This window comes from Eucyclogobius newberryi, unplaced genomic scaffold (genome assembly GCF_026437365.1).
Source record: "Eucyclogobius newberryi isolate DKJ021-1_F unplaced genomic scaffold, fEucNew1.0.hap1 SCAF_126, whole genome shotgun sequence".
NCBI lineage: Eukaryota > Metazoa > Chordata > Actinopteri > Gobiiformes > Gobiidae > Eucyclogobius > Eucyclogobius newberryi.
The window spans coordinates 135,036-158,149 of record NW_027315753.1 but is presented as its reverse complement, the minus strand read 5'-3'; the positions used below and the strand labels follow the sequence as shown (position 1 = coordinate 158,149).

Genomic DNA, 23,114 nt, shown 5'->3' with positions numbered 1-23,114 from the left:
CTACACCAGGACTGGACCAGGACTACACCAGGACTAAACCAGGACTGGACCAGGACTAAACCAGGACTAAACCAGGACTGGACCAGGACTACACCAGGACTAAACCAGGACTGGACCAGGACTGGACCAGGACTACACCAGGACTAAACCAGGACTGGACCAGGACTACACCAGGACTGGACCAGGACTAAACCAGGACTAAACCAGGACTGGACCAGGACTACACCAGGACTAAACCAGGACTGGACCAGGACTACACCAGGACTGGACCAGGACTACACCAGGACTAAACCAGGACTGGACCAGGACTACACCAGGACTAAACCAGGACTGGACCAGGACTAAACCAGGACTAAACCAGGACTGGACCAGGACTAAACCAGGACTAAACCAGGACTGGACCAGGACTAAACCAGGACTACACCAGGACTGGACCAGGACTAAACCAGGACTAAACCAGGACTAAACCAGGACTGGACCAGGACTACACCAGGACTAAACCAGGACTGGACCAGGACTACACCAGGACTAAACCAGGACTGGACCAGGACTATACCAGGACTAAACCAGGACTGGACCAGGACTACACCAGGACTAAACCAGGACTGGACCAGGACTAAACCAGGACTACACCAGGACTGGACCAGGACTAAACGAGGACTAAACCAGGACTGGACCAGGACTAAACCAGGACTACACCAGGACTGGACCAGGACTAAACCAGGACTAAACCAGGACTAAACCAGGACTGGACCAGGACTAAACCAGGACTAAACCAGGACTGGACCAGGACTAAACCAGGACTACACCAGGATTGGACCAGGACTAAACCAGGACTAAACCAGGACTGGACCAGGACTAAACCAGGACTAAACCAGGACTGGACCAGGACTAAACCAGGACTACACCAGGACTGGACCAGGACTAAACCAGGACTAAACCAGGACTAAACCAGGACTGGACCAGGACTACACCAGGACTAAACCAGGACTGGACCAGGACTACACCAGGACTAAACCAGGACTGGACCAGGACTATACCAGGACTAAACCAGGACTGGACCAGGACTACACCAGGACTAAACCAGGACTGGACCAGGACTAAACCAGGACTACACCAGGACTGGACCAGGACTAAACGAGGACTAAACCAGGACTGGACCAGGACTAAACCAGGACTACACCAGGACTGGACCAGGACTAAACCAGGACTAAACCAGGACTAAACCAGGACTGGACCAGGACTAAACCAGGACTAAACCAGGACTGGACCAGGACTAAACCAGGACTACACCAGGACTGGACCAGGACTAAACCAGGACTAAACCAGGACTGGACCAGGACTAAACCAGGACTACACCAGGACTGGACCAGGACTAAACCAGGACTAAACCAGGACTAAACCAGGACTGGACCAGGACTCAACCAGGACTCAACCAGGACTAGACCAGGACTGGACCAGGACTAAACCAGGACTAAACCAGGTCTAAACCAGGACTAAACCAGGACTAAACCAGGTCTAAACCAGGACTAAACCAGGACTAAACCAGGACTAAACCAGGACTAAACCAGGACTACACCAGGACTAAACCAGGACTGGACCAGGACTAAACCAGGACTACACCAGGACTGGACCAGGACTACACCAGGACTAAACCAGGACTGGACCAGGACTACACCAGGACTACACCAGGACTGGACCAGGACTACACCAGGACTAAACCAGGACTGGACCAGGACTAAACCAGGACTACACCAGGACTGGACCAGGACTGCACCAGGACTCAACCAGGACTGGACCAGGACTACACCAGGACTACACCAGGACTGGACCAGGACTACACCAGGACTGGACCAGGACTACACCAGGACTAAACCAGGACTGGACCAGGACTAAACCAGGACTAAACCAGGACTGGACCAGGACTACACCAGGACTAAACCAGGACTGGACCAGGACTACACCAGGACTGGACCAGGACTACACCAGGACTAAACCAGGACTGGACCAGGACTACACCAGGACTAAACCAGGACTGGACCAGGACTACACCAGGACTAAACCAGGACTGGACCAGGACTATACCAGGACTAAACCAGGACTGGACCAGGACTACACCAGGACTAAACCAGGACTGGACCAGGACTAAACCAGGACTACACCAGGACTGGACCAGGACTAAACGAGGACAAAACCAGGACTGTACCAGGACTAAACCAGGACTAGACCAGGACTGGACCAGGACTAAACCAGGACTAAACCAGGACTAAACCAGGACTAAACCAGGACTGGACCAGGACTAAACCAGGACTACACCAGGACTGGACCAGGACTAAACCAGGACTAAACCAGGACTGGACCAAGACTAAACCAGGACTACACCAGGACTGGACCAGGACTAAACCAGGACTAAACCAGAACTAAACCAGGACTGGACCAGGACTAAACCAGGACTGGACCAGGACTACACCAGGACTAAACCAGGACTGGACCAGGACTAAACCAGGACTAAACCAGGACTGGACCAGGACTACACCAGGACTAAACCAGGACTGGACCAGGACTAAACCAGGACTACACCAGGACTGGACCAGGACTACACCAGGACTAAACCAGGACTAAACCAGGACTGGACCAGGACTAAACCAGGACTACACCAGGACTGGACCAGGACTAAACCAGGACTAAACCAGGACTGGACCAGGACTACACCAGGACTAAACCAGGACTGGACCAGGACTAAACCAGGACTAAACCAGGACTGGACCAGGACTACACCAGGACTAAACCAGGACTGGACCAGGACTAAACCAGGACTACACCAGGACTGGACCAGGACTAAACCAGGACTAAACCAGGACTAAACCAGGACTGGACCAGGACTAAACCAGGACTACACCAGGACTGGACCAGGACTAAACCAGGACTAAACCAGGACTGGACCAGGACTAAACCAGGACTACACCAGGACTGGACCAGGACTAAACCAGTACTAAACCAGGACTAAACCAGGACTGGACCAGGACTACACCAGGACTAAACCAGGACTGGACCAGGACTACACCAGGACTAAACCAGGACTGGACCAGGACTACACCAGGACTAAACCAGGACTGGACCAGGACTAAACCAGGACTACACCAGGACTGGACCAGGACTAAACGAGGACTAAACCAGGACTGGACCAGGACTAAACCAGGACTACACCAGGACTGGACCAGGACTAAACCAGGACTAAACCAGGACTAAACCAGGACTGGACCAGGACTAAACCAGGACTACACCAGGACTGGACCAGGACTAAACCAGGACTAAACCAGGACTGGACCAGGACTAAACCAGGACTAAACCAGGACTGGACCAGGACTAAACCAGGACTACACCAGGACTGGACCAGGACTAAACCAGGACTACACCAGGACTGGACCAGGACTAAACCAGGACTAAACCAGGACTGGACCAGGACTAAACCAGGACTAAACCAGGTCTAAACCAGGACTAAACCAGGACTAAACCAGGACTAAACCAGGTCTAAACCAGGACTAAACCAGGACTAAACCAGGTCTAAACCAGGACTACACCAGGTCTACACTAGGACTAAACCAGGTCTAAACCAGGGCTAAACCAGGACTAAACCAGAGTCTAAACCAGGTCTAAACCTTGTCTAAACCAGGTCTAAACCAGGTATAAACCAGGACTAAACCAGGACTAAACCAGGACTAAACCAGAGTCGAAACCAGGACTAAACCAGGACAAAACCAGAGTCGAAACCAGGACTAAACCAGGACTAAACCAGGACTGGACCAGGACTAAACCAGGACTACACCAGGACTGGACCAGGACTAAACCAGGACTAAACCAGGACTGGACCAGGACTAAACCAGGACTAAACCAGGTCTAAACCAGGACTAAACCAGGACTAAACCAGGACTAAACCAGGTCTAAACCAGGACTAAACCAGGTCTAAACCAGGACTACACCAGGTCTACACTAGGACTAAACCAGGTCTAAACCAGGGCTAAACCAGGACTAAACCAGAGTCTAAACCAGGTCTAAACCTAGTCTAAACCAGGTCTAAACCAGGTATAAACCAGGACTAAACCAGGACTAAACCAGGACTAAACCAGGACAAAACCAGAGTCGAAACCAGGACTAAACCAGGACAAAATCAGAGTCGAAACCAGGACTAAACCAGGTCTAAACCATGACTAAACCAGAGTCGAAACCAGGACTAAACCAGGACAAAACCAGAGTCGAAACCAGGACTAAACCAGGACTAAACCAGAGTCCAAACAAGAACTTAACCAGGACTGGACCAAGACTAAACCAGGACTAGACCAGGACTAGACCAGAACTTAATCAGGACTAAACCATGTCTAAACCAGGTCTAAACCAGGTCTAAACCAGGACTAAACTGCTAAACCTCTTTGTGTGTGCAGGTAGAGACTTCCTGACAGATAGGGGGCGCCTCACCGCTGTCAGTGAGTGCTGAGCTGAAGATGCAGAGTTCTGCTCTCACTGTTGTCATGACGTCTTGATGTGTTGTAGGTCTGGAGCTGAGCACGACTGATGGAAAGATCAGCATGAGTCTGTTTCCCAACACCATCCGCCTGAACCACACAGCCGTATGTGTATGTGTGTGTGTCTGTTTGTATGAATGTGTGTTTGTATGAGTGTGTGTGTGTGTGTATGTGTGTGTGTGTGTGTGTGTGTGTATGAATGTGTGTTTGTATGAGTGTGTGTGTGTGTGTGTGTGTGTGTGTATGTGTGTGTGTGTGTGTGTGTGTGTGTGTCTGTTTGTATGAATGTGTGTTTGTATGAGTGTGTGTGTATGTGTGTGTGTGTGTGTGTCTGTGTGTGTGTCTGTTTGTATGAGTGTGTGTGTGTCTGTTTGTATGAATGTGTGTTTGTATGAGTGTGTGTGTGTGTGTGTGTATGTGTGTGTGTCTGTTTGTATGAGTGTGTGTGTGTTTGTATGAGTGTGTGTGTGTATGTGTGTGTGTCTGTTTGTATGAATGTGTGTTTGTATGAGTGTGTGTGTGTGTGTGTGTGTGTCTGTTTGTATGAATGTGTGTTTGTATGAGTGTGTGTGTGTGTTTGTATGAGTGTGTGTGTGTATGTGTGTGTGTGTGTCTGTTTGTATGAATGTGTGTTTGTATGAGTGTGTGTGTGTGTGTATATGTGTGTGTGTCTGTTTGTATGAGTGTGTGTGTTTGTATGAGTGTGTGTGTGTGTTTGTATGAGTTTGTGTGTGTGTGAGTGTGTGTGTTTGTATGAATGTGTGTTTGTATGAGTGTGTTTGTATGTATGAGTGTGTGTGTGTGTGTTTGTATGAGTGTGTGTGTGTGTGTGTGTTTGTATGAGTGTGTGTGTTTGTATGAGTGTTTGTATGAGTGTGTGTGTTTGTGTGTGTGTGTGTGTGTGTGTGTGAGTGTGTGTTTGTATGAGTGTGTGTGTGTGTGTTTGTATGAGTGTGTGTGTGTGTGTGTGTTTGTATGAGTGTGTGTGTTTGTATGAGTGTGTGTGTGTGTGTGTGTGTCTGTTTGTATGAATGTGTGTTTGTATGAGTGTGTGTGTCTGTTTGTATGAATGTGTGTGTGTGTGTTTGTATGAGTGTGTTTGTGTGTGTGTGTGTGTGTGTTTGTATCAGTGTGTGTGTGTGTGTATGTGTGTTTGTATCAGTGTGTGTGTGTGTGTGTGTGTGTGTGTGTGTTTGTATGAGTGAGTGTGTGTGTGTTTGTATCAGTGTGTGTGTGTGTGTGTTTGTATGAGTGAGTGAGTGAGTGTGTGTGTGTGTTTGTATGAGTGTGTGTGTGTGTGTGTGTTTGTATCAGTGTGTGTGTGTGTGTATGTGTGTTTGTATCAGTGTGTGTGTGTGTGTGTGTGTGTGTGTGTTTGTATGAGTGAGTGTGTGTGTGTGTGTGTGTTTGTATCAGTGTGTGTGTGTGTGTGTTTGTATGAGTGAGTGAGTGAGTGTGTGTGTGTGTTTGTATGAGTGTGTGTGTGTGTGTATGTCTGTTTGTATGAATGTGTGTTTGTATGAGTGTGTGTGTTTGTATGAGTTTGTGTTTTTTATGAGTGTGTGTGTGAGAGTGAGTGTGTGTGTGTGTATGAGTGTGTGTTTGTATGAGTGTGTGTGTGTGTGTGTGTGTGTGTTTTTTATGAGTGTGTGTGTGTGTGTGTATGAGTGTGTGTTTGTATGAGTGTATATGTGTGTGTGTGTGTGTGTGTGTGTGTAAGTGAGTGTGCCTAAGGCCTCTGTATATGTCTGTGTATGTGTTTGTGTGTGTGTGTCTCTAAGGCCTGTGTGTGTGTGTGTGTGTGTGTGTGTGTCTCTCTCTCTCTCTCGCTGAGGCCTGTGTGTGTGTGTGTGTGTGTGTGTCTCTAAGGCCTGTGTGGGTGTGTGTGTGTCTTTTTCTCTCTCTAAGGCCTGTGTGTGTGTGTGTGTGTGTGTGTATGTGTGTGTGTGTCTCTAAGGCCTGTGTGTGTGCAGCTGGAGGACTTGGGTGTGTCTCCTCTGGTTCTGAGGAGGTTCTGTTCTGACCCGGACTCAGTCTTGGACCCACATCACACAGGAGGACCAGTCTGGTGCCACGTGCTGCCCAGGTGCTCCTCCCACAGAGACACACTCCTCCCACAGAGACACACTCCTCCCACAGAGACACACTCCTCCCACAGAGACAAACTCCTCCCACAGAGACACTCCTCCCACAGAGACACGCTCCTCCCACAGAGACACACTCCTCCCACAGAGACACACTCCTCCCACAGAGACAAACTCCTCCCACAGAGACACTCCTCCCACAGAGACACACTCCTCCCACAGAGACAAACTCCTCCCACAGAGACACTCCTCCCACAGAGACACGCTCCTCCCACAGAGACACACTCCTCCCACAGAGACACACTCCTCCCACAGAGACAAACTCCTCCCACAGAGACACTCCTCCCACAGAGACACGCTCCTCCCACAGAGACACACTCCAGACACACTCCTCCCACAGAGACACACTCCTCCCACAGAGACACGCTCCTCCCACAGAGACACGCTCCTCCCACAGAGACACAACATCTAAATAAAAAACATGAACGTTTTGGACCATTTTTATCTAGTTTAGTCCAAAATCCTCTGTAAATGTGTTTGTGTCAAACATGTGACAAAATGAAGACATTTAAACTGCTCCGTGTCTGTGTCACATTTAAAAGTTTTTGCTCAGAAAAGTCTTTATTTCTGTCTGAAAACACGACGTGATGAAACGCTGAGCTCAATAACGTGTCAGATTTCGTGTTCGTGCTTCTTCTCCTTCGCTGCTCTGTCGTTCTCCAGATTCCTGTCTTTCTTCTGTAATACCACTCAATGACCACTAGAGAGAGCCATTTTTTTAGCTACAACTTATTTAGCTTCGTTTTGGCCTTTTTATGTTCTTATTATTCAGTCACAATTTCATCCTAAGAAGCAAATAATGATCATCGTGACAGTTCAAGAAGCAAATTTGAGTATTTTCAGCCCTAAAATAGACTTAAATGTAAATAACTTTATTTCATCTGTCACATATAACCAGAATCGTTCCAAATGATGTCAAACTAAACACTTTTTCTGAAGCTCTCGTGGTGTTTCGCAGCATGAAGAAGGGACAGATCGTCAGCGTCGCTCGGAAACTACCCAAAGACGGACCGTTCAAGTCCTACGAGGAACTGCGGCGCCACTGGAACCGACTGGTACCGACGCACGAGCCGGCGCCGCCACGCTCGGTGAAACGTTTAATGTCCCGCTGTGTTTCAGTACGGATACGTTCTCCCGGATCAGGAGGAGGACCAGGTCGTTTACTGCAGCGTCTACTTCAAGCCCGTGGGGCAAACGCTCTTCACGTAAACGCAGATGACTTTTACGCCTTTTGTGTCCTCGACCCGTCATCCGCTTCTTACTCTCCTATTATTATTCTGCAGTTACTCGCCTGTTATTCGCCCGTCACTCACCCGTCACTCGCCCGTTACTCACCCATCACTCGCCCGTCACTCGCCCGTTACTCACCCATCACTCGCCCGTCACTCGCCCGTCATTCGCCCGTTACTCGCCTGTTATTCGCCCGTCACTCGCCCGTTACTCGCCCGTTACTTGCCCGTTATTTGCCCGTTACTCGCCTGTTACTCGCCCGTTACTCGCCCGTTATTCGCCCGTTACTCGCCTGTTATTCGCCCGTCACTCGCCCGTTACTCGCCCGTTACTCGCCCGTTACTCGCCCGTTATTCGCCCGTTACTCGCCCGTCATTCGCCCGTCACTCGCCCGTTACTCGCCCGTTACTACTCGCCTTTTACTCGCCCGTTACTCGCCCGTCACTCGCCCGTTACTCACCCATCACTCGCCCGTCACTCGCCCGTCACTCGCCCGTTACTCACCCATCACTCGCCCGTCACTCGCCCGTCACTCGCCCGTCATTCGCCCGTTACTCGCCTGTTACTCGCCCGTTACTCGCCCGTTATTCGCCCGTTACTCGCCTGTTATTCGCCCGTCACTCGCCCGTTACTCGCCCGTTACTCGCCCGTTACTCGCCCGTTATTCGCCCGTTACTCGCCCGTCATTCGCCCGTCACTCGCCCGTTACTCGCCCGTTACTACTCGCCTTTTACTCGCCCGTTACTCGCCCGTCACTCGCCCGTTACTCACCCATCACTCGCCCGTCACTCGCCCGTCACTCGCCCGTTACTCACCCATCACTCGCCCGTCACTCGCCCGTCACTCGCCCGTCATTCGCCCGTTACTCGCCTGTTATTCGCCCGTCACTCGCCCGTTACTCGCCCGTTACTTGCCCGTTATTTGCCCGTTACTCGCCTGTTACTCGCCCGTTACTCGCCCGTTATTCGCCCGTTACTCGCCCGTCATTCGCCCGTCACTCGCCCGTTACTCGCCCGTTACTACTCGCCTTTTACTCGCCCGTTACTCGCCCGTCACTCGCCCGTTATTCGCCTGTTACTCGCCTGTTACTCGCCCGTCACTCGCCCGTTACTCGCCCGTTACTCGCCCGTTACACGCCCGTTACTCGCCTGTTACTCGCCCTTTACACGCCTGTTACTCGCCCATTACTCGCCTGTTACTCGCCCGTCACTCGCCCGTTATTCGCCTGTTACTCGCCTGTTACTCGCCCGTCACTCGCCCGTTACTCGCCCGTTACTCGCCCGTTACACGCCCGTTACTCGCCTGTTACTCGCCCTTTACACGCCTGTTACTCGCCCATTACTCGCCTGTTACTCGCCCGTTACTCGCCCGTTACTCGCCCGTTACTCGCCTGTTACTCGCCCGTTACACGCCCGTTACTCGCCTGTTACTCGCTTTTTACTCGCCTGTTACTCGCCCGTTATTCGCCTGGTCACAGTTTTTCACCCTTTATTTGACTGATTTTCTGCCATGTTTCTTCCGTTATTCTTCTAATATTCTCCTGATTTAGTCGACTACATTAGCATAACACTTTAGTCAGCCATAGTTAATGAGTTGAATAAATCTGGACTGAAACGCCTGATGGAGCGACCCTTGACCCCTGCGTGTCTTTTAGGTATCCTCTGTGCTGTGTGCGTCTGTCTCCGGTGCAGTGCTGTCCCCGTGTGGACCTGGAGGGGGCGCTCTCCTCTTTCATGACCGACGTCAGAGAAAAACTTCCTTCAATTTGTGGTTTTCCAACGAAAATTTCCACCAAGTCATCTTTCACCACCACGACCTTCAACCCTGCATCAAACAAGGTCTGGTTTAGCCCTGGTTTAGCCCTGGTTTAGCCCTGGTTTAGCCCTGGTTTAGACCTGGTTTAGACCTGGTTTGGACCTGGTTTAGTCCTGGTTTAGTCCTGGTTTAGACCTGGTTTAGTCCTGGTTTAGTCCTTGTTTAGTCCGGGTTTAGACCTGGTTTAGACCTGGTTTAGGCCTGGTTTAGTCCTGGTATAGTCCTGGTTTAGACCTGGTGTAGACCTAGTTTAGTCCTTGTTTAGTCCTGGTTTAGACCTGGTTTAGACCTGGTTTAATCCTTGTTTAGTCCTGGTTTAGTCCTTGTTTAGACCTGGTTTAGACCTGGTGTAGACCTAGTTTAGTCCTTGTTTAGTCCTGGTTTAGACCTGGTTTGGACCTGGTTTAGACCTGGTTTAGACCTGGTTTAGGCCTGGTTTAGACCTGGTTTAGTCCTGGTTTAGCCCTGGTATAGTCCTGGTTTAGACCTGGTTTAGACCTGGTGTAGCCCTGGTTTAGCCCTGGTTTAGCCGTGGTTTAGACCTGGTTTAGCCCTGGTTTAGCCCTGATTTAGTCCTGGTTTAGACCTGGTTTAGCCCTGGTTTAGCCCTGATTTAGTCTTGGTTTAGACTTGGTTTAGCCCTGGTTTAGCCCTGGTTTAGACCTGGGTTAGCCCTGGTTTAGATCTTGTTTAGCCCTGGTTTAGCCCTGGTTTAGACCTGGGTTAGCCCTGGTTTAGACCTGGTTTAGCCCTGGTTTAGCCCTGATTTAGTCTTGGTTTAGACTTGGTTTAGCCCTGGTTTAGACCTGGTTTAGACCTGGTTTGGACCTGGTTTAGCCCTGGTTTAGCCCTGATTTAGTCTTGGTTTAGACTTGGTTTAGCCCTGGTTTAGTCCTGGTTTAGTCCTTGTTTAGTCCGGGTTTAGACCTGGTTTAGACCTGGTTTAGGCCTGGTTTAGTCCTGGTATAGTCCTGGTTTAGACCTGGTTTAGACCTGGTTTAGTCCTGGTTTAGTCCTGGTTTAGACCTGGTGTAGACCTAGTTTAGTCCTTGTTTAGTCCTGGTTTAGACCTGGTTTAGACCTGGTGTAGACCTAGTTTAGTCCTTGTTTAGTCCTGGTTTAGACCTGGTTTAGACCTGGTTTAGACCTGGTTTAATCCTTGTTTAGTCCTGGTTTAGTCCTTGTTTAGACCTGGTTTAGACCTGGTTTAGTCCTGGTTTAGTCCTGGTTTAGACCTGGTTTAGTCCTGGTTTAGTCCTTGTTTAGTCCGGGTTTAGACCTGGTTTGGACCAAGTTTAGACCTGGTTTAGACTTGGTGTAGACCTAGTTTAGTCCTTGTTTAGTCCTGGTTTAGACCTGGTTTAGACCTGGTTTAGACCTGGTTTAGACCTGGTTTAGGCCTGGTTTAGACCTGGTTTAGTCCTGGTTTAGCCCTGGTATAGTCCTGGTTTAGACCTGGTTTAGACCTGGTGTAGCCCTGGTTTAGCCCTGGTTTAGCCGTGGTTTAGACCTGGTTTAGTCCTGGTTTAGCCCTGGTTTAGCCCTGGTTTAGCCCTGATTTAGTCCTGGTTTAGACCTGGTTTAGCCCTGGTTTAGCCCTGATTTAGTCTTGGTTTAGACCTGGTTTAGCCCTGGTTTAGATCTTGTTTAGCCCTGGTTTAGACCTGGGTTAGCCCTGGTTTAGATCTTGTTTAGCCCTGGTTTAGCCCTGGGTTAGACCTGGGTTAGCCCTGGTTTAGATCTTGTTTAGCCCTGGTTTAGACCTGGGTTAGCCCTGGTTTAGATCTTGTTTAGCCCTGGTTTAGCCCTGGGTTAGACCTGGGTTAGCCCTGGTTTAGATCTTGTTTAGCCCTGGTTTAGCCCTGGGTTAGCCCTGGTTTAGATCTTCTTTAGACCTGTTCTTGAACCTCGTTCTTGTTGTTTTGCAGATTTCTGCTCCTTTAAACCTGACCACCTTCTCCAGCTCCAGACCGGTCCTGTCCCATCTTCCCCGCTCGATGAAGCTCTTCTTGGGGTCGCAGCCGGCCTCATGTCCTCCTCTGTTCTCCAGCTCTGGATCTTTCTTCTCGCAGCCTTCATCCTTGAATCCCTCGCCAAGCTTTTCAGATTTATTCAAACCTGCTTCTTCTCTCAACAACCTTTTCACCGTTTGTGAATCCAACCCTCTGACTCCGCCTCCTCCTCCGGCACTTCCGGAATCAAGACCAAAATTTGTCCCCGTTTTCAGGGGCGCGCCTCCGTCTCGGCTCGTCAACCTCGCGCTGCTGAAGACGAAAAAGCGTGCGGCTGAACAACACGCTCTGGCGACGCCTCGGCAGAACCCCGCCCGGCCTCCCACGTGTCTGACAACGTTCTCCTCGCAGAAGGTCAAGCGGATTCCGACGTTCAGCCCCAAAAGCGAGATCCAGGCGCCGCCGCCCGTGAGTGCGCGGGCGAAGGATCCAGAACAGAGTAAACGGTCCAAAGCCGTCGTGAAGTTCAACCTCGAGGAGGCGGAGACTACGGCGCCAAAACCCAGTGGGCGGAGCAAAAAGGTGAAGCGCCCTGAACGATTACGTCTGACAGAACGAGAAAGACGGCGGGTTTAGTGTCAGAAAGTGTTTGAATATTATCAGATTATTGAGAGACAAAACACACGATTAAACCTTCATTTACGAGATCAAACGACAGAGAAATCAGTTTTATAATAAAGTCAAACAGATTAAATGTTGTTGTTGTGTTTTAAGGCACATGAAGAGTTAAAGATGAAATCTGTGCTGAAAGTCGTCACTGAAGAGAAGACGACCCAGAACCTGAAGGTTAGTCCTGGTTTAGGCCCGGTTTATGCCTGGTTTATGCCTGGTTTAGTCCTGGTTTAGTCCCGGTTTATGCCTGGCTTAGGCCCGGTTTAGGCCCGGTTTATGCCTTGTTTAGTCCTGGTTTAGGCCCGGTTTATGCCTGGTTTAGGCCCGGTTTAGGCCCGGGTTAGTCCCGGGCTGTGTCCGGTTTAGGCCCGGTTTATGCCTGGTTTAGTCCTGGTTTAGTCCCAGTTCATGCCTGGTTTATGCCTGGTTTAGTCCTGGTTTAGTCCCGGTTTATGCCTGGTTTAGTCCTGGTTTAGGCCCGGTTTATGCCTGGTTTAGGCCCGGTTTAGTCCCGGGTTAGGCCCGGTTTATGCCTGGTTTAGTCCCGGTTTAGTCCTGGTTTAGTCCCGGTTTATGCCTGGTTTATGCCTGGGTTAATCCTGGTTTAGGCCTGGTTTAGTCCCGGTTTATGCCTGGTTTATGCCTGGTTTAGTCCTGGTTTAGTCCCGGTTTATGCCTGGTTTATGCCTGGGTTAATCCTGGTTTAGGCCTGGTTTAGGCCTGGTTTAGTCCCGGTTTATGCCTGGTTTATGCCTGGTTTAGTCCCGGTTTATGCCTGGTTTATGCCTGGGTTAATCCTGGTTTAGGCCTGGTTTAGGCCTGGTTTAGCCCTGGTTTAGTCCTGGTTTAGGCCGGGTTAGGCCCGGTTTAGTCCCGGTTTTGGCCCGGGTTAGGCCCGGTTTAGTCCCGGGTTTGGCCCGGTTTAGGGCCGGTTTATGCCTGGTTTATGCCTGGTTTAGTCCCGGTTTATGCCTGGTTTATGCCTGGGTTAATCCTGGTTTAGGCCTGGTTTAGGCCTGGTTTAGCCCTGGTTTAGTCCTGGTTTAGGCCGGGTTAGGCCCGGTTTAGTCCCGGTTTTGGCCCGGGTTAGGCCCGGTTTAGTCCCGGGTTTGGCCCGGTTTAGGGCCGGTTTAGTCCTGGTTTAGGCCGGGTTAGGCCCGGTTTAGTCCCGGTTTTGGCCCGGGTTAGGCCCGGTTTAGTCCCGGGTTTGGCCCGGTTTAGGGCCGGTTTAGTCCTGGTTTAGTCCTGGTTTAGGCTTGATTCAATGGAAGGAGAAAACATCTTCAGGGAAAGACTGGACTTGTCTGTGGTTTAAATGTGGAGAGAGACAAACAAACAAACAAACAAACAAACATCCCAGACTGTGCGGCCCAGTGTGTTCATAAATGTGGGCCGTCTGGACTTCCTCCAGCCACAAATAGTTTCCATTGGTTTGTTTTGAAGTTTTTACGGCCCTGAAACGGGAGCATCTCGTAAAGTCCAACATCTCGTTAAAACATATTGTTGCTTTTGTTTTAGGGAGAAGCAAAAGCCAGAGCGGCGAGGGAGGTGGACGTGGAGAAGATGGCCAGAAACAACCAGGTGTGCGCTTTAATGTGGGCCGCTCACAGGGGCTGGCAGAGTGGTTAGCCCTTTATGTAACAAGAGCAGGCTTCTGGAAAACCACACATGGAAACAGACAGAAACATCACTTTGCTGCTCGGAAACTCAATTAAAGGTTTTTCACTTGATCCAGAATGCTCAACATTCAGCCAGGAAAGAAACAACGAAGTCTCAGGAATTCACACATTTCAGATTAAAAATCATGATTTGATCACAAATTTTATAGTTTGATGGTTCAGACCTGGTTTAGTCCTGATTTAGACCTGGTTTAGTCCTGGTTTAGACCTGGTTTAGTCCTGATTTAGACCTGGTTTAGTCCTGGTTTAGTCCTGGTATAGACTCTGGTTTGGACTCTGGTTTAGTCCTGGTTTAGGCCTGGTTTTGGCCTAGTTTAGACTCTGGTTTAGTCCTGGTTTAGACTCTGGTTTTGTCCTTCCTGGTTTAGTCCTGGTTTAGACTCTGGTTTAGTCCTGGTTTAGTCCTGGTTTGGACTCTGGTTTAGTCATGGTTTAGACTCTGGTTTAGAATCTGGTTTAGTCCTGGTTTAGACTCTGATTTAGACTCTGGTTTTGTCCTGGTTTAGTCCTGGTTTAGACTCGGATTTAGACTTTGGTTTTGTCCTGGTTTAGTCCTGGTTTAGACTCTGGTTTAGTCCTGGTTTAGGCCTGGTTTATTCCTGGTTTAGTCCTGGTTTAGACTGTGGTTTAGACTCTGGTTTAGTCCTGGTTTAGGCCTAGTTTAGACTCTGGTTTAGTCCTGGTTTAGGCCTGGTTTAGTCCTGGTTTAGGCCTAGTTTAGACTCTGGTTTTGTCCTGGTTTAGACTCTGGTTTAGACTCTGGTTTAGTCCTGGTTTAGTCCTGGTTTAGACTCTGGTTTAGTCCTGGTTTAATCCTGGTTTAGACCTGATTTAGGCCTGGTTTAGACTCTGATTTAGACTCTGATTTAGACTCTGGTTTAGGCCTAGTTTAGACTCTGGTTTAGTCCTGGTTTAGGCTCTGGTTTAGACTCTGGTTTAGACTCTGGTTTAGACCTAGTTTAGACTCTGGTTTAGTCCTGGTTTAGACTCTGGTTTAGGCCTGGTTTAGTCCTGTTTAGGCCTAGTTTAGACTCTGGTTTTGTCCTGGTTTAGACTCTGGTTTAGACTCTGGTTTAGACTCTGGTTTAGTCCTGGTTTTATCCTGGTTTAGACCTGGTTTAGGCCTGGTTTAGTCCTGGTTTAGACTCTGATTTAGACTCTGGTTTAGTCCTGGTTTAGATTCTGGTTTAGGCCTGGTTTAGACTCTGGTTTAGACTCTGGTTTAGTCCTGGTTTAGACTCTGGTTTAGTCCTGGTTTAGACCTGGTTTAGACTCTGGTTTAGACTCTGGTTTAGTCCTGGTTTAGACCTGGTTTAGACCTGGTTTAGACCTGGTTTAGTCCTGGTTTAGTCCTGGTTTAGACCTGGTTTAGTCCTGGTTTAGTCCTGGTTTAGACCTGGTTTAGTCCTGGTTTTTTAGACCTGGTTTAGTCCTGGTTTAGTCCTGGTTTAGACCTGGTTTAGTCCTGGTTTTTTAGACCTGGTTTAGTCCTGGTTTAGTCCTGGTTTAGTCCTGGTTTAGTCCTGGTTTAGACCTGGTTTAGTCCTGGTTTAGTCCTGGTTTAGTCCTGGTTTAGACCTGGTTTAGTCCTGTTTTAGTCCTGGTTTAGACCTGGTTTAGTCCTGGTTTAGACCTGGTTTAGTCCTGGTTTAGTCCTGGTTTAGACCTGATTTAGTCCTGGTTTAGTCCTGGTTTAGTCCTGGTTTAGACCTGGTTTAGTCCTGGTTTAGTCCTGGTTTAGACCTGGTTTAGTCCTGGTTTAGTCCTGGTTTAGTCCTGGTTTAGACCTGGTTTAGTCCTGGTTTAGTCCTGGTTTAGACCTGGTTTAGACCTGGTTTAGTCCTGGTTTAGTCCTGTTTTAGTCCTGGTTTAGACCTGGTTTAGTCCTGGTTTAGACCTGGTTTAGTCCTGGTTTAGTCCTGGTTTAGACCTGATTTAGACCTGGTTTAGTCCTGGTTTAGTCCTGGTTTAGACCTGGTTTAGTCCTGGTTTAGTCCTGGTTTAGACCTGGTTTAGTCCTGGTTTAGTCCTGGTTTAGACCTGGTTTAGACCTGGTTTAGTCCTGGTTTAGTCCTGGTTTAGACCTGGTTTAGTCCTGGTTTAGTCCTGGTTTAGACCTGGTTTAGACCTGGTTTAGACCTGGTTTAGTCCTGGTTTAGTCCTGGTTTAGACCTGGTTTAGTCCTGGTTTAGTCCTGGTTTAGACCTGGTTTAGACCTGGTTTAGTCCTGGTTTAGTCCTGGTTTAGACCTGGTTTAGTCCTGGTTTAGACCTGGTTTAGTCCTGGTTTAGTCCTGGTTTAGACCTGGTTTAGACCTGGTTTAGTCCTGGTTTAGACCTGGTTTAGTCCTGGTTTAGACCTGGTTTAGTCCTGGTTTAGTCCTGGTATAGACCTGGTTTAGACCTGGTTTAGACCTGGTTTAGTCCTGGTTTAGACCTGGTTTAGACCTGGTTTAGACCTGGTTTAGTCCTGGTTTAGTCCTGGTTTAGACCTGGTTTAGTCATGGTTTAGTCCTGGTTTAGTCCTGGTTTAGACCTGGTTTAGTCCTGGTTTAGTCCTGGTTTAGTCCTGGTTTAAACCTGGTTTAGTCCTGGTTTAGACCTGGTTTAGTCCTGGTTTAGACCTGGTTTAGTCCTGATTTAGACCTGATTTAGTCCTGGTTTAGTCCTGGTTTAGACCTGGTTTAGTCCTGGTTTAGTCCTGGTTTAGACCTGGTTTAGTCCTGGTTTAGACCTGGTTTAGACCTGGTTTAGACCTGGTTTAGTCCTGGTTTAGACCTGGTTTAGACCTGGTTTAGTCCTGGTTTAGACCTGGTTTAGACCTGGTTTAGACCTGGTTTAGTCCTGGTTTAGACCTGGTTTAGTCCTGGTTTAGTCCTGGTTTAGACCTGGTTTAGTCCTGGTTTACACCTGGTTTAGACCTGGTTTAGACCTGGTTTAGGCCTGGTTTAGTCCTGGTTTAGTCCTGGTTTAGACCTGGTTTAGTCCTGGTTTAGACCTGGTTTAGTCCTGGTTTAGACCTGGTTTAGTCCTGATTTAGACCTGATTTAGTCCTGGTTTAGTCCTGGTTTAGTCCTGGTTTAGACCTGGTTTAGTCCTGGTTTAGTCCTGGTTTAGACCTGGTTTAGTCCTGGTTTAGACCTGGTTTAGACCTGGTTTAGACCTGGTTTAGTCCTGGTTTAGACCTGGTTTAGACCTGGTTTAGTCCTGGTTTAGACCTGGTTTAGTCCTGGTTTAGACCTGGTTTAGACCTGGTTTAGTCCTGGTTTAGACCTGGTTTAGTCCTGGTTTAGTCCTGGTTTAGACCTGGTTTAGTCCTGGTTTACACCTGGTTTAGACCTGGTTTAGACCTGGTTTAGGCCTGGTTTAGTCCTGGTTTAGTCCTGGTTTAGACCTGGTTTAGTCCTGGTTTAGACCTGGTTTAGTCCTGGTTTAGACCTGGTTTAGTCCTGGTTTAGACCTGGTTTAGTCCTGGTTTAGACCTGGTTTAGTCCTGGTTTAGACCTGGTTTAGTCCTGGTTTAGACCTGGTTTAGTCCTGGGACACAGAAGTTTGGACACATTTTCACGTTAGATTCTCTTTAGACTCGTTTTGCTCAGATTAAACACAATATTTTAGATTCATGAGGTAAAAGTGAAGAATACTTTGTGATGAAGGACGAGATACTCACAGCAACGAAAACACACCATCAATCTGAACATTAGGTCCAAAGAACAGAGACCTCCTCGTCTGGTCTCCTAACTCCTAGCCGTGTCTCACTCCTTGCTGGTGTCTCACTCCTTGCCGGTGTCTCACTCCTTTCCGGTGTCTCACTCCTTGCTGGTGTCTCACTCCTTGCTGGTGTCTCACTCCTTGCCGGTGTCTCACTCCTTGCCGGTGTCTCACTCCTTGCCGGTGTCTCACTCCTTTCCGGTGTCTCACTCCTTGCCGGTGTCTCACTCCTTGCCGGTGTCTCACTCCTTGCCCGTGTCTCACTCCTTGCTGGTGTCTCACTCCTTGCCGGTGTCTCACTCCTTGCCCGTGTCTCACTCCTTGCTGGTGTCTCACTCCTTGCCGGTGTCTCACTCCTTGTTGGTGTCTCACTCCTTGCCGGTGTCTCACTCCTTGCCGGTGTCTTGCCCGTGTCTCACTCCTTGCCCGTGTCTCACTCCTTGCCCGTGTCTCACTCCTTGCTGGTGTCTCACTCCTTGCCGGTGTCTCACTCCTTGCCCGTGTCTCACTCCTTGCTGGTGTCTCACTCCTTGCTGGTGTCTCACTCCTTGTCGGTGTCTCACTCCTTGCTGGTGTCTCACTCCTTGCTGGTGTCTCACTCCTTGCCCGTGTCTCACTCCTTGCTGGTGTCTCACTCCTTGCCGGTGTCTCACTCCTTTCCGGTGTCTCACTCCTTTCCGGTGTCTCACTCCTTGCTGGTGTCTCACTCCTTGCCGGTGTCTCACTCCTTGCCGGTGTCTCACTCCTTGCCGGTGTCTCACTCCTTTCCGGTGTCTCACTCCTTGCTGGTGTCTCACTCCTTGCCCGTGTCTCACTCCTTGCCGGTGTCTCACTCCTTTCCGGTGTCTCACTCCTTTCCGGTGTCTCACTCCTTGCTGGTGTCTCACTCCTTGCCCGTGTCTCACTCCTTGCTGGTGTCTCACTCCTTGCCGGTGTCTCACTCCTTGCCCGTGTCTCACTCCTTGCTGGTGTCTCACTCCTTGCTGGTGTCTCACTCCTTGCCGGTGTCTCACTCCTTGCCGGTGTCTCACTCCTTGCCGGTGTCTCACTCCTTGCCCGTGTCTCACTCCTTGCCCGTGTCTCACTCCTTGCCCGTGTCTCACTCCTTGCTGGTGTCTCACTCCTTGCCGGTGTCTCACTCCTTGTTGGTGTCTCACTCCTTGCCGGTGTCTCACTCCTTGCCGGTGTCTTGCCCGTGTCTCACTCCTTGCTGGTGTCTCACTCCTTGCCCGTGTCTCACTCCTTGCTGGTGTCTCACTCCTTGCCGGTGTCTCACTCCTTGCCCGTGTCTCACTCCTTGCTGGTGTCTCACTCCTTGCTGGTGTCTCACTCCTTGCTGGTGTCTCACTCCTTGCCGGTGTCTCACTCCTTGCTGGTGTCTCACTCCTTGCTGGTGTCTCACTCCTTGCCCGTGTCTCACTCCTTGCTGGTGTCTCACTCCTTGCCGGTGTCTCACTCCTTGCCGGTGTCTCACTCCTTTCCGGTGTCTCACTCCTTGCTGGTGTCTCACTCCTTGCTGGTGTCTCACTCCTTGCCGGTGTCTCACTCCTTGCCGGTGTCTCACTCCTTTCCGGTGTCTCACTCCTTGCTGGTGTCTCACTCCTTGCCCGTGTCTCACTCCTTGCCGGTGTCTCACTCCTTTCCGGTGTCTCACTCCTTTCCGGTGTCTCACTCCTTGCTGGTGTCTCACTCCTTGCCCGTGTCTCACTCCTTGCTGGTGTCTCACTCCTTGCCGGTGTCTCACTCCTTGCCCGTGTCTCACTCCTTGCTGGTGTCTCACTCCTTGCTGGTGTCTCACTCCTTGCCGGTGTCTCACTCCTTGCTGGTGTCTCACTCCTTGCCGGTGTCTCACTCCTTGCCCGTGTCTCACTCCTTGCTGGTGTCTCACTCCTTGCTGGTGTCTCACTCCTTGCCGGTGTCTCACTCCTTGCTGGTGTCTCACTCCTTGCCCGTGTCTCACTCCTTGCCCGTGTCTCACTCCTTGCTGGTGTCTCACTCCTTGCCGGTGTCTCACTCCTTGTTGGTGTCTCACTCCTTGCCGGTGTCTCACTCCTTGCCGGTGTCTTGCCCGTGTCTCACTCCTTGCTGGTGTCTCACTCCTTGCCCGTGTCTCACTCCTTGCTGGTGTCTCACTCCTTGCCGGTGTCTCACTCCTTGCCCGTGTCTCACTCCTTGCTGGTGTCTCACTCCTTGCTGGTGTCTCACTCCTTGCCGGTGTCTCACTCCTTGCTGGTGTCTCACTCCTTGCTGGTGTCTCACTCCTTGCCCGTGTCTCACTCCTTGCCCGTGTCTCACTCCTTGCTGGTGTCTCACTCCTTGCCCGTGTCTCACTCCTTGCTGGTGTCTCACTCCTTGCCGGTGTCTCACTCCTTGCTGGTGTCTCACTCCTTGCTGGTGTCTCACTCCTTGCTGGTGTCTCACTCCTTGCCCGTGTCTCACTCCTTGCTGGTGTCTCACTCCTTGCCCGTGTCTCACTCCTTGCTGGTGTCTCACTCCTTGCCCGTGTCTCACTCCTTGCTGGTGTCTCACTCCTTGCTGGTGTCTCACTCCTTGCCCGTGTCTCACTCCTTGCTGGTGTCTCACTCCTTGCCCGTGTCTCACTCCTTGCTGGTGTCTCACTCCTTGCCCGTGTCTCACTCCTTGCTGGTGTCTCACTCCTTGCCGGTGTCTCACTCCTTGCTGGTGTCTCACTCCTTGCTGGTGTCTCACTCCTTGCCCGTGTCTCACTCCTTGCCCGTGTCTCACTCCTTGCTGGTGTCTCACTCCTTGCCCGTGTCTCACTCCTTGCCGGTGTCTCACTCCTTGCCCGTGTCTCACTCCTTGCTGGTGTCTCACTCCTTGCTGGTGTCTCACTCCTTGCCGGTGTCTCACTCCTTGCTGGTGTCTCACTCCTTGCCCGTGTCTCACTCCTTGCCCGTGTCTCACTCCTTGCTGGTGTCTCACTCCTTGCCGGTGTCTCACTCCTTGTTGGTGTCTCACTCCTTGCCGGTGTCTCACTCCTTGCCGGTGTCTTGCCCGTGTCTCACTCCTTGCTGGTGTCTCACTCCTTGCCCGTGTCTCACTCCTTGCTGGTGTCTCACTCCTTGCCGGTGTCTCACTCCTTGCCCGTGTCTCACTCCTTGCTGGTGTCTCACTCCTTGCTGGTGTCTCACTCCTTGCCGGTGTCTCACTCCTTGCTGGTGTCTCACTCCTTGCTGGTGTCTCACTCCTTGCCCGTGTCTCACTCCTTGCCCGTGTCTCACTCCTTGCTGGTGTCTCACTCCTTGCCCGTGTCTCACTCCTTGCTGGTGTCTCACTCCTTGCCGGTGTCTCACTCCTTGCTGGTGTCTCACTCCTTGCTGGTGTCTCACTCCTTGCTGGTGTCTCACTCCTTGCCCGTGTCTCACTCCTTGCTGGTGTCTCACTCCTTGCCCGTGTCTCACTCCTTGCTGGTGTCTCACTCCTTGCCCGTGTCTCACTCCTTGCTGGTGTCTCACTCCTTGCTGGTGTCTCACTCCTTGCCCGTGTCTCACTCCTTGCTGGTGTCTCACTCCTTGCCCGTGTCTCACTCCTTGCTGGTGTCTCACTCCTTGCCCGTGTCTCACTCCTTGCTGGTGTCTCACTCCTTGCCGGTGTCTCACTCCTTGCTGGTGTCTCACTCCTTGCTGGTGTCTCACTCCTTGCCCGTGTCTCACTCCTTGCCCGTGTCTCACTCCTTGCTGGTGTCTCACTCCTTGCCCGTGTCTCACTCCTTGCTGGTGTCTCACTCCTTGCCGGTGTCTCACTCCTTGCTGGTGTCTCACTCCTTGCTGGTGTCTCACTCCTTGCTGGTGTCTCACTCCTTGCCCGTGTCTCACTCCTTGCTGGTGTCTCACTCCTTGCCCGTGTCTCACTCCTTGCTGGTGTCTCACTCCTTGCCCGTGTCTCACTCCTTGCTGGTGTCTCACTCCTTGCCCGTGTCTCACTCCTTGCTGGTGTCTCACTCCTTGCCCGTGTCTCACTCCTTGCTGGTGTCTCACTCCTTGCCCGTGTCTCACTCCTTGCTGGTGTCCTTCAGCTCTCCAGAGTCAGCTCGGTGAAGATGCTCCAGTGGCTTCGAGCTCGAGGGTTGAACGTCCAACACAAACTGCCCAAAGACCTGCTCATGCTGAAGGTCATGGGATGTTTAGCCGAGAGCTGAAGACCAGGACCAGGTGTAGACCTGACAGGACTAAACCAGGACTAAACCAGGACTAAACCAGGACCAGGACTGAACCAGGACTAAACCAGGACTAGACCAGGACTGAACCAGGACCAGGACTGAACCAGGACTAAACCAGGACTAGACCAGGACTGAACCAGGACCAGGACTTTTGTTTTTCTTGTTCACTGTTCGATGTTCAAACTAATGTATTTAATTTAAATTCCTGATTTTGCAAATTTAAGCTGATATTGTGTGAAATTATATTTATTTAAATTAACTCTCACCTTGAATTAAAGTTATATTTATTCATTAAAATGAACTATTTTTATTTAATTCCTGATGTGATTTTGACAAATTTCCACTTTTTTAAAACCCCAACTAAAACAATCTTGACCTTGGCTCCTGGCACAGATCCTCCTCGCTGTATTTTAGCCACGTCATCTTTCCATTTTTCATTTAATTCCATCTCTGAAAGTGGTAAAAATCTGTTGGTGAGCTGTATTTTAGGTGACTTCACGTTATCTTTGTATCGTTTAGGCTTTGCTCCAAGTTTGTTCCAAGAAACAGCCTGGTCTTTCTGGTTTTTAGACAGTTTTGGAAACGACACAGAGTCACTGCGGTTTAGGTTGAAAGTAGCCGTTTTTCTTGTAAAAAGTGTGCTCTTCTTACCGTCGGTTGACACAGGAATGGTATCGTGAAGAACTTTTTCAGATTCCAAAACAAATATCCGTGTTTTCAGCTCATTAATTTCTTGTTGATATTTCCGACAGCGTTCACAGTCTTTCTCCCTTCTTCTCCCGGACATGTCGCTGGCGTCAGATATGTCGTTAAAACTGGAAAAATGTTCTTAAAATCCTTGGTTTACTTGAAAAAGTCTAAAGCAAAAATGTTTGGAAGACAAAAACTGATTAAAAAGCAAAATAAATAAGGAAAGCAGCGATAGCAAGCGGAGCGAGCAAAAAAGCGTGTGCACTCTTCGGAAGCAGGAAACAACTCTCCGACCTGTAGTTTGTCCTCGTGAGGCGTTCACTGACCTGTAGTTTGTCCTCGTGAGGCGTTCACTGACCTGTAGTTTGTCCTACTGAGGCGTTCACTGAACTGTAGTTTGTCCTACTGAGGTGTTTACTGACCTGTAGTTTGTCCTACTGAGGCGTTCACTGACCTGTAGTTTGTCCTACTGAGGTGTTTACTGACCTGTAGTTTGTCCTACTGAGGCGTTCACTGACCTGT

The 23,114-nt window shown here is 50.1% G+C and overlaps 1 protein-coding gene across 1 annotated transcript in view; it reads left to right on the top strand.

Annotated features, from left to right (window-relative positions):
- LOC140357122 (uncharacterized) overlaps positions 1 to 21,912 on the top strand; it is a 40,537-nt gene extending 18,625 nt beyond the window's left edge. The window contains exons 8-17 of the mRNA XM_072442040.1: positions 4,440 to 4,481; positions 4,549 to 4,625; positions 6,494 to 6,606; positions 7,623 to 7,719; positions 7,784 to 7,869; positions 9,549 to 9,732; positions 11,638 to 12,243; positions 12,436 to 12,507; positions 13,852 to 13,914; positions 21,759 to 21,912. Coding sequence (XP_072298141.1) covers positions 4,440 to 4,481; positions 4,549 to 4,625; positions 6,494 to 6,606; positions 7,623 to 7,719; positions 7,784 to 7,869; positions 9,549 to 9,732; positions 11,638 to 12,243; positions 12,436 to 12,507; positions 13,852 to 13,914; positions 21,759 to 21,881 — 1,463 coding nt within the window. The 3' untranslated portion in view covers positions 21,882 to 21,912. The remainder of the gene's footprint in view (positions 1 to 4,439; positions 4,482 to 4,548; positions 4,626 to 6,493; positions 6,607 to 7,622; positions 7,720 to 7,783; positions 7,870 to 9,548; positions 9,733 to 11,637; positions 12,244 to 12,435; positions 12,508 to 13,851; positions 13,915 to 21,758) is intronic.
- The last annotated feature ends 1,202 nt before the right edge of the window (positions 21,913 to 23,114 follow it).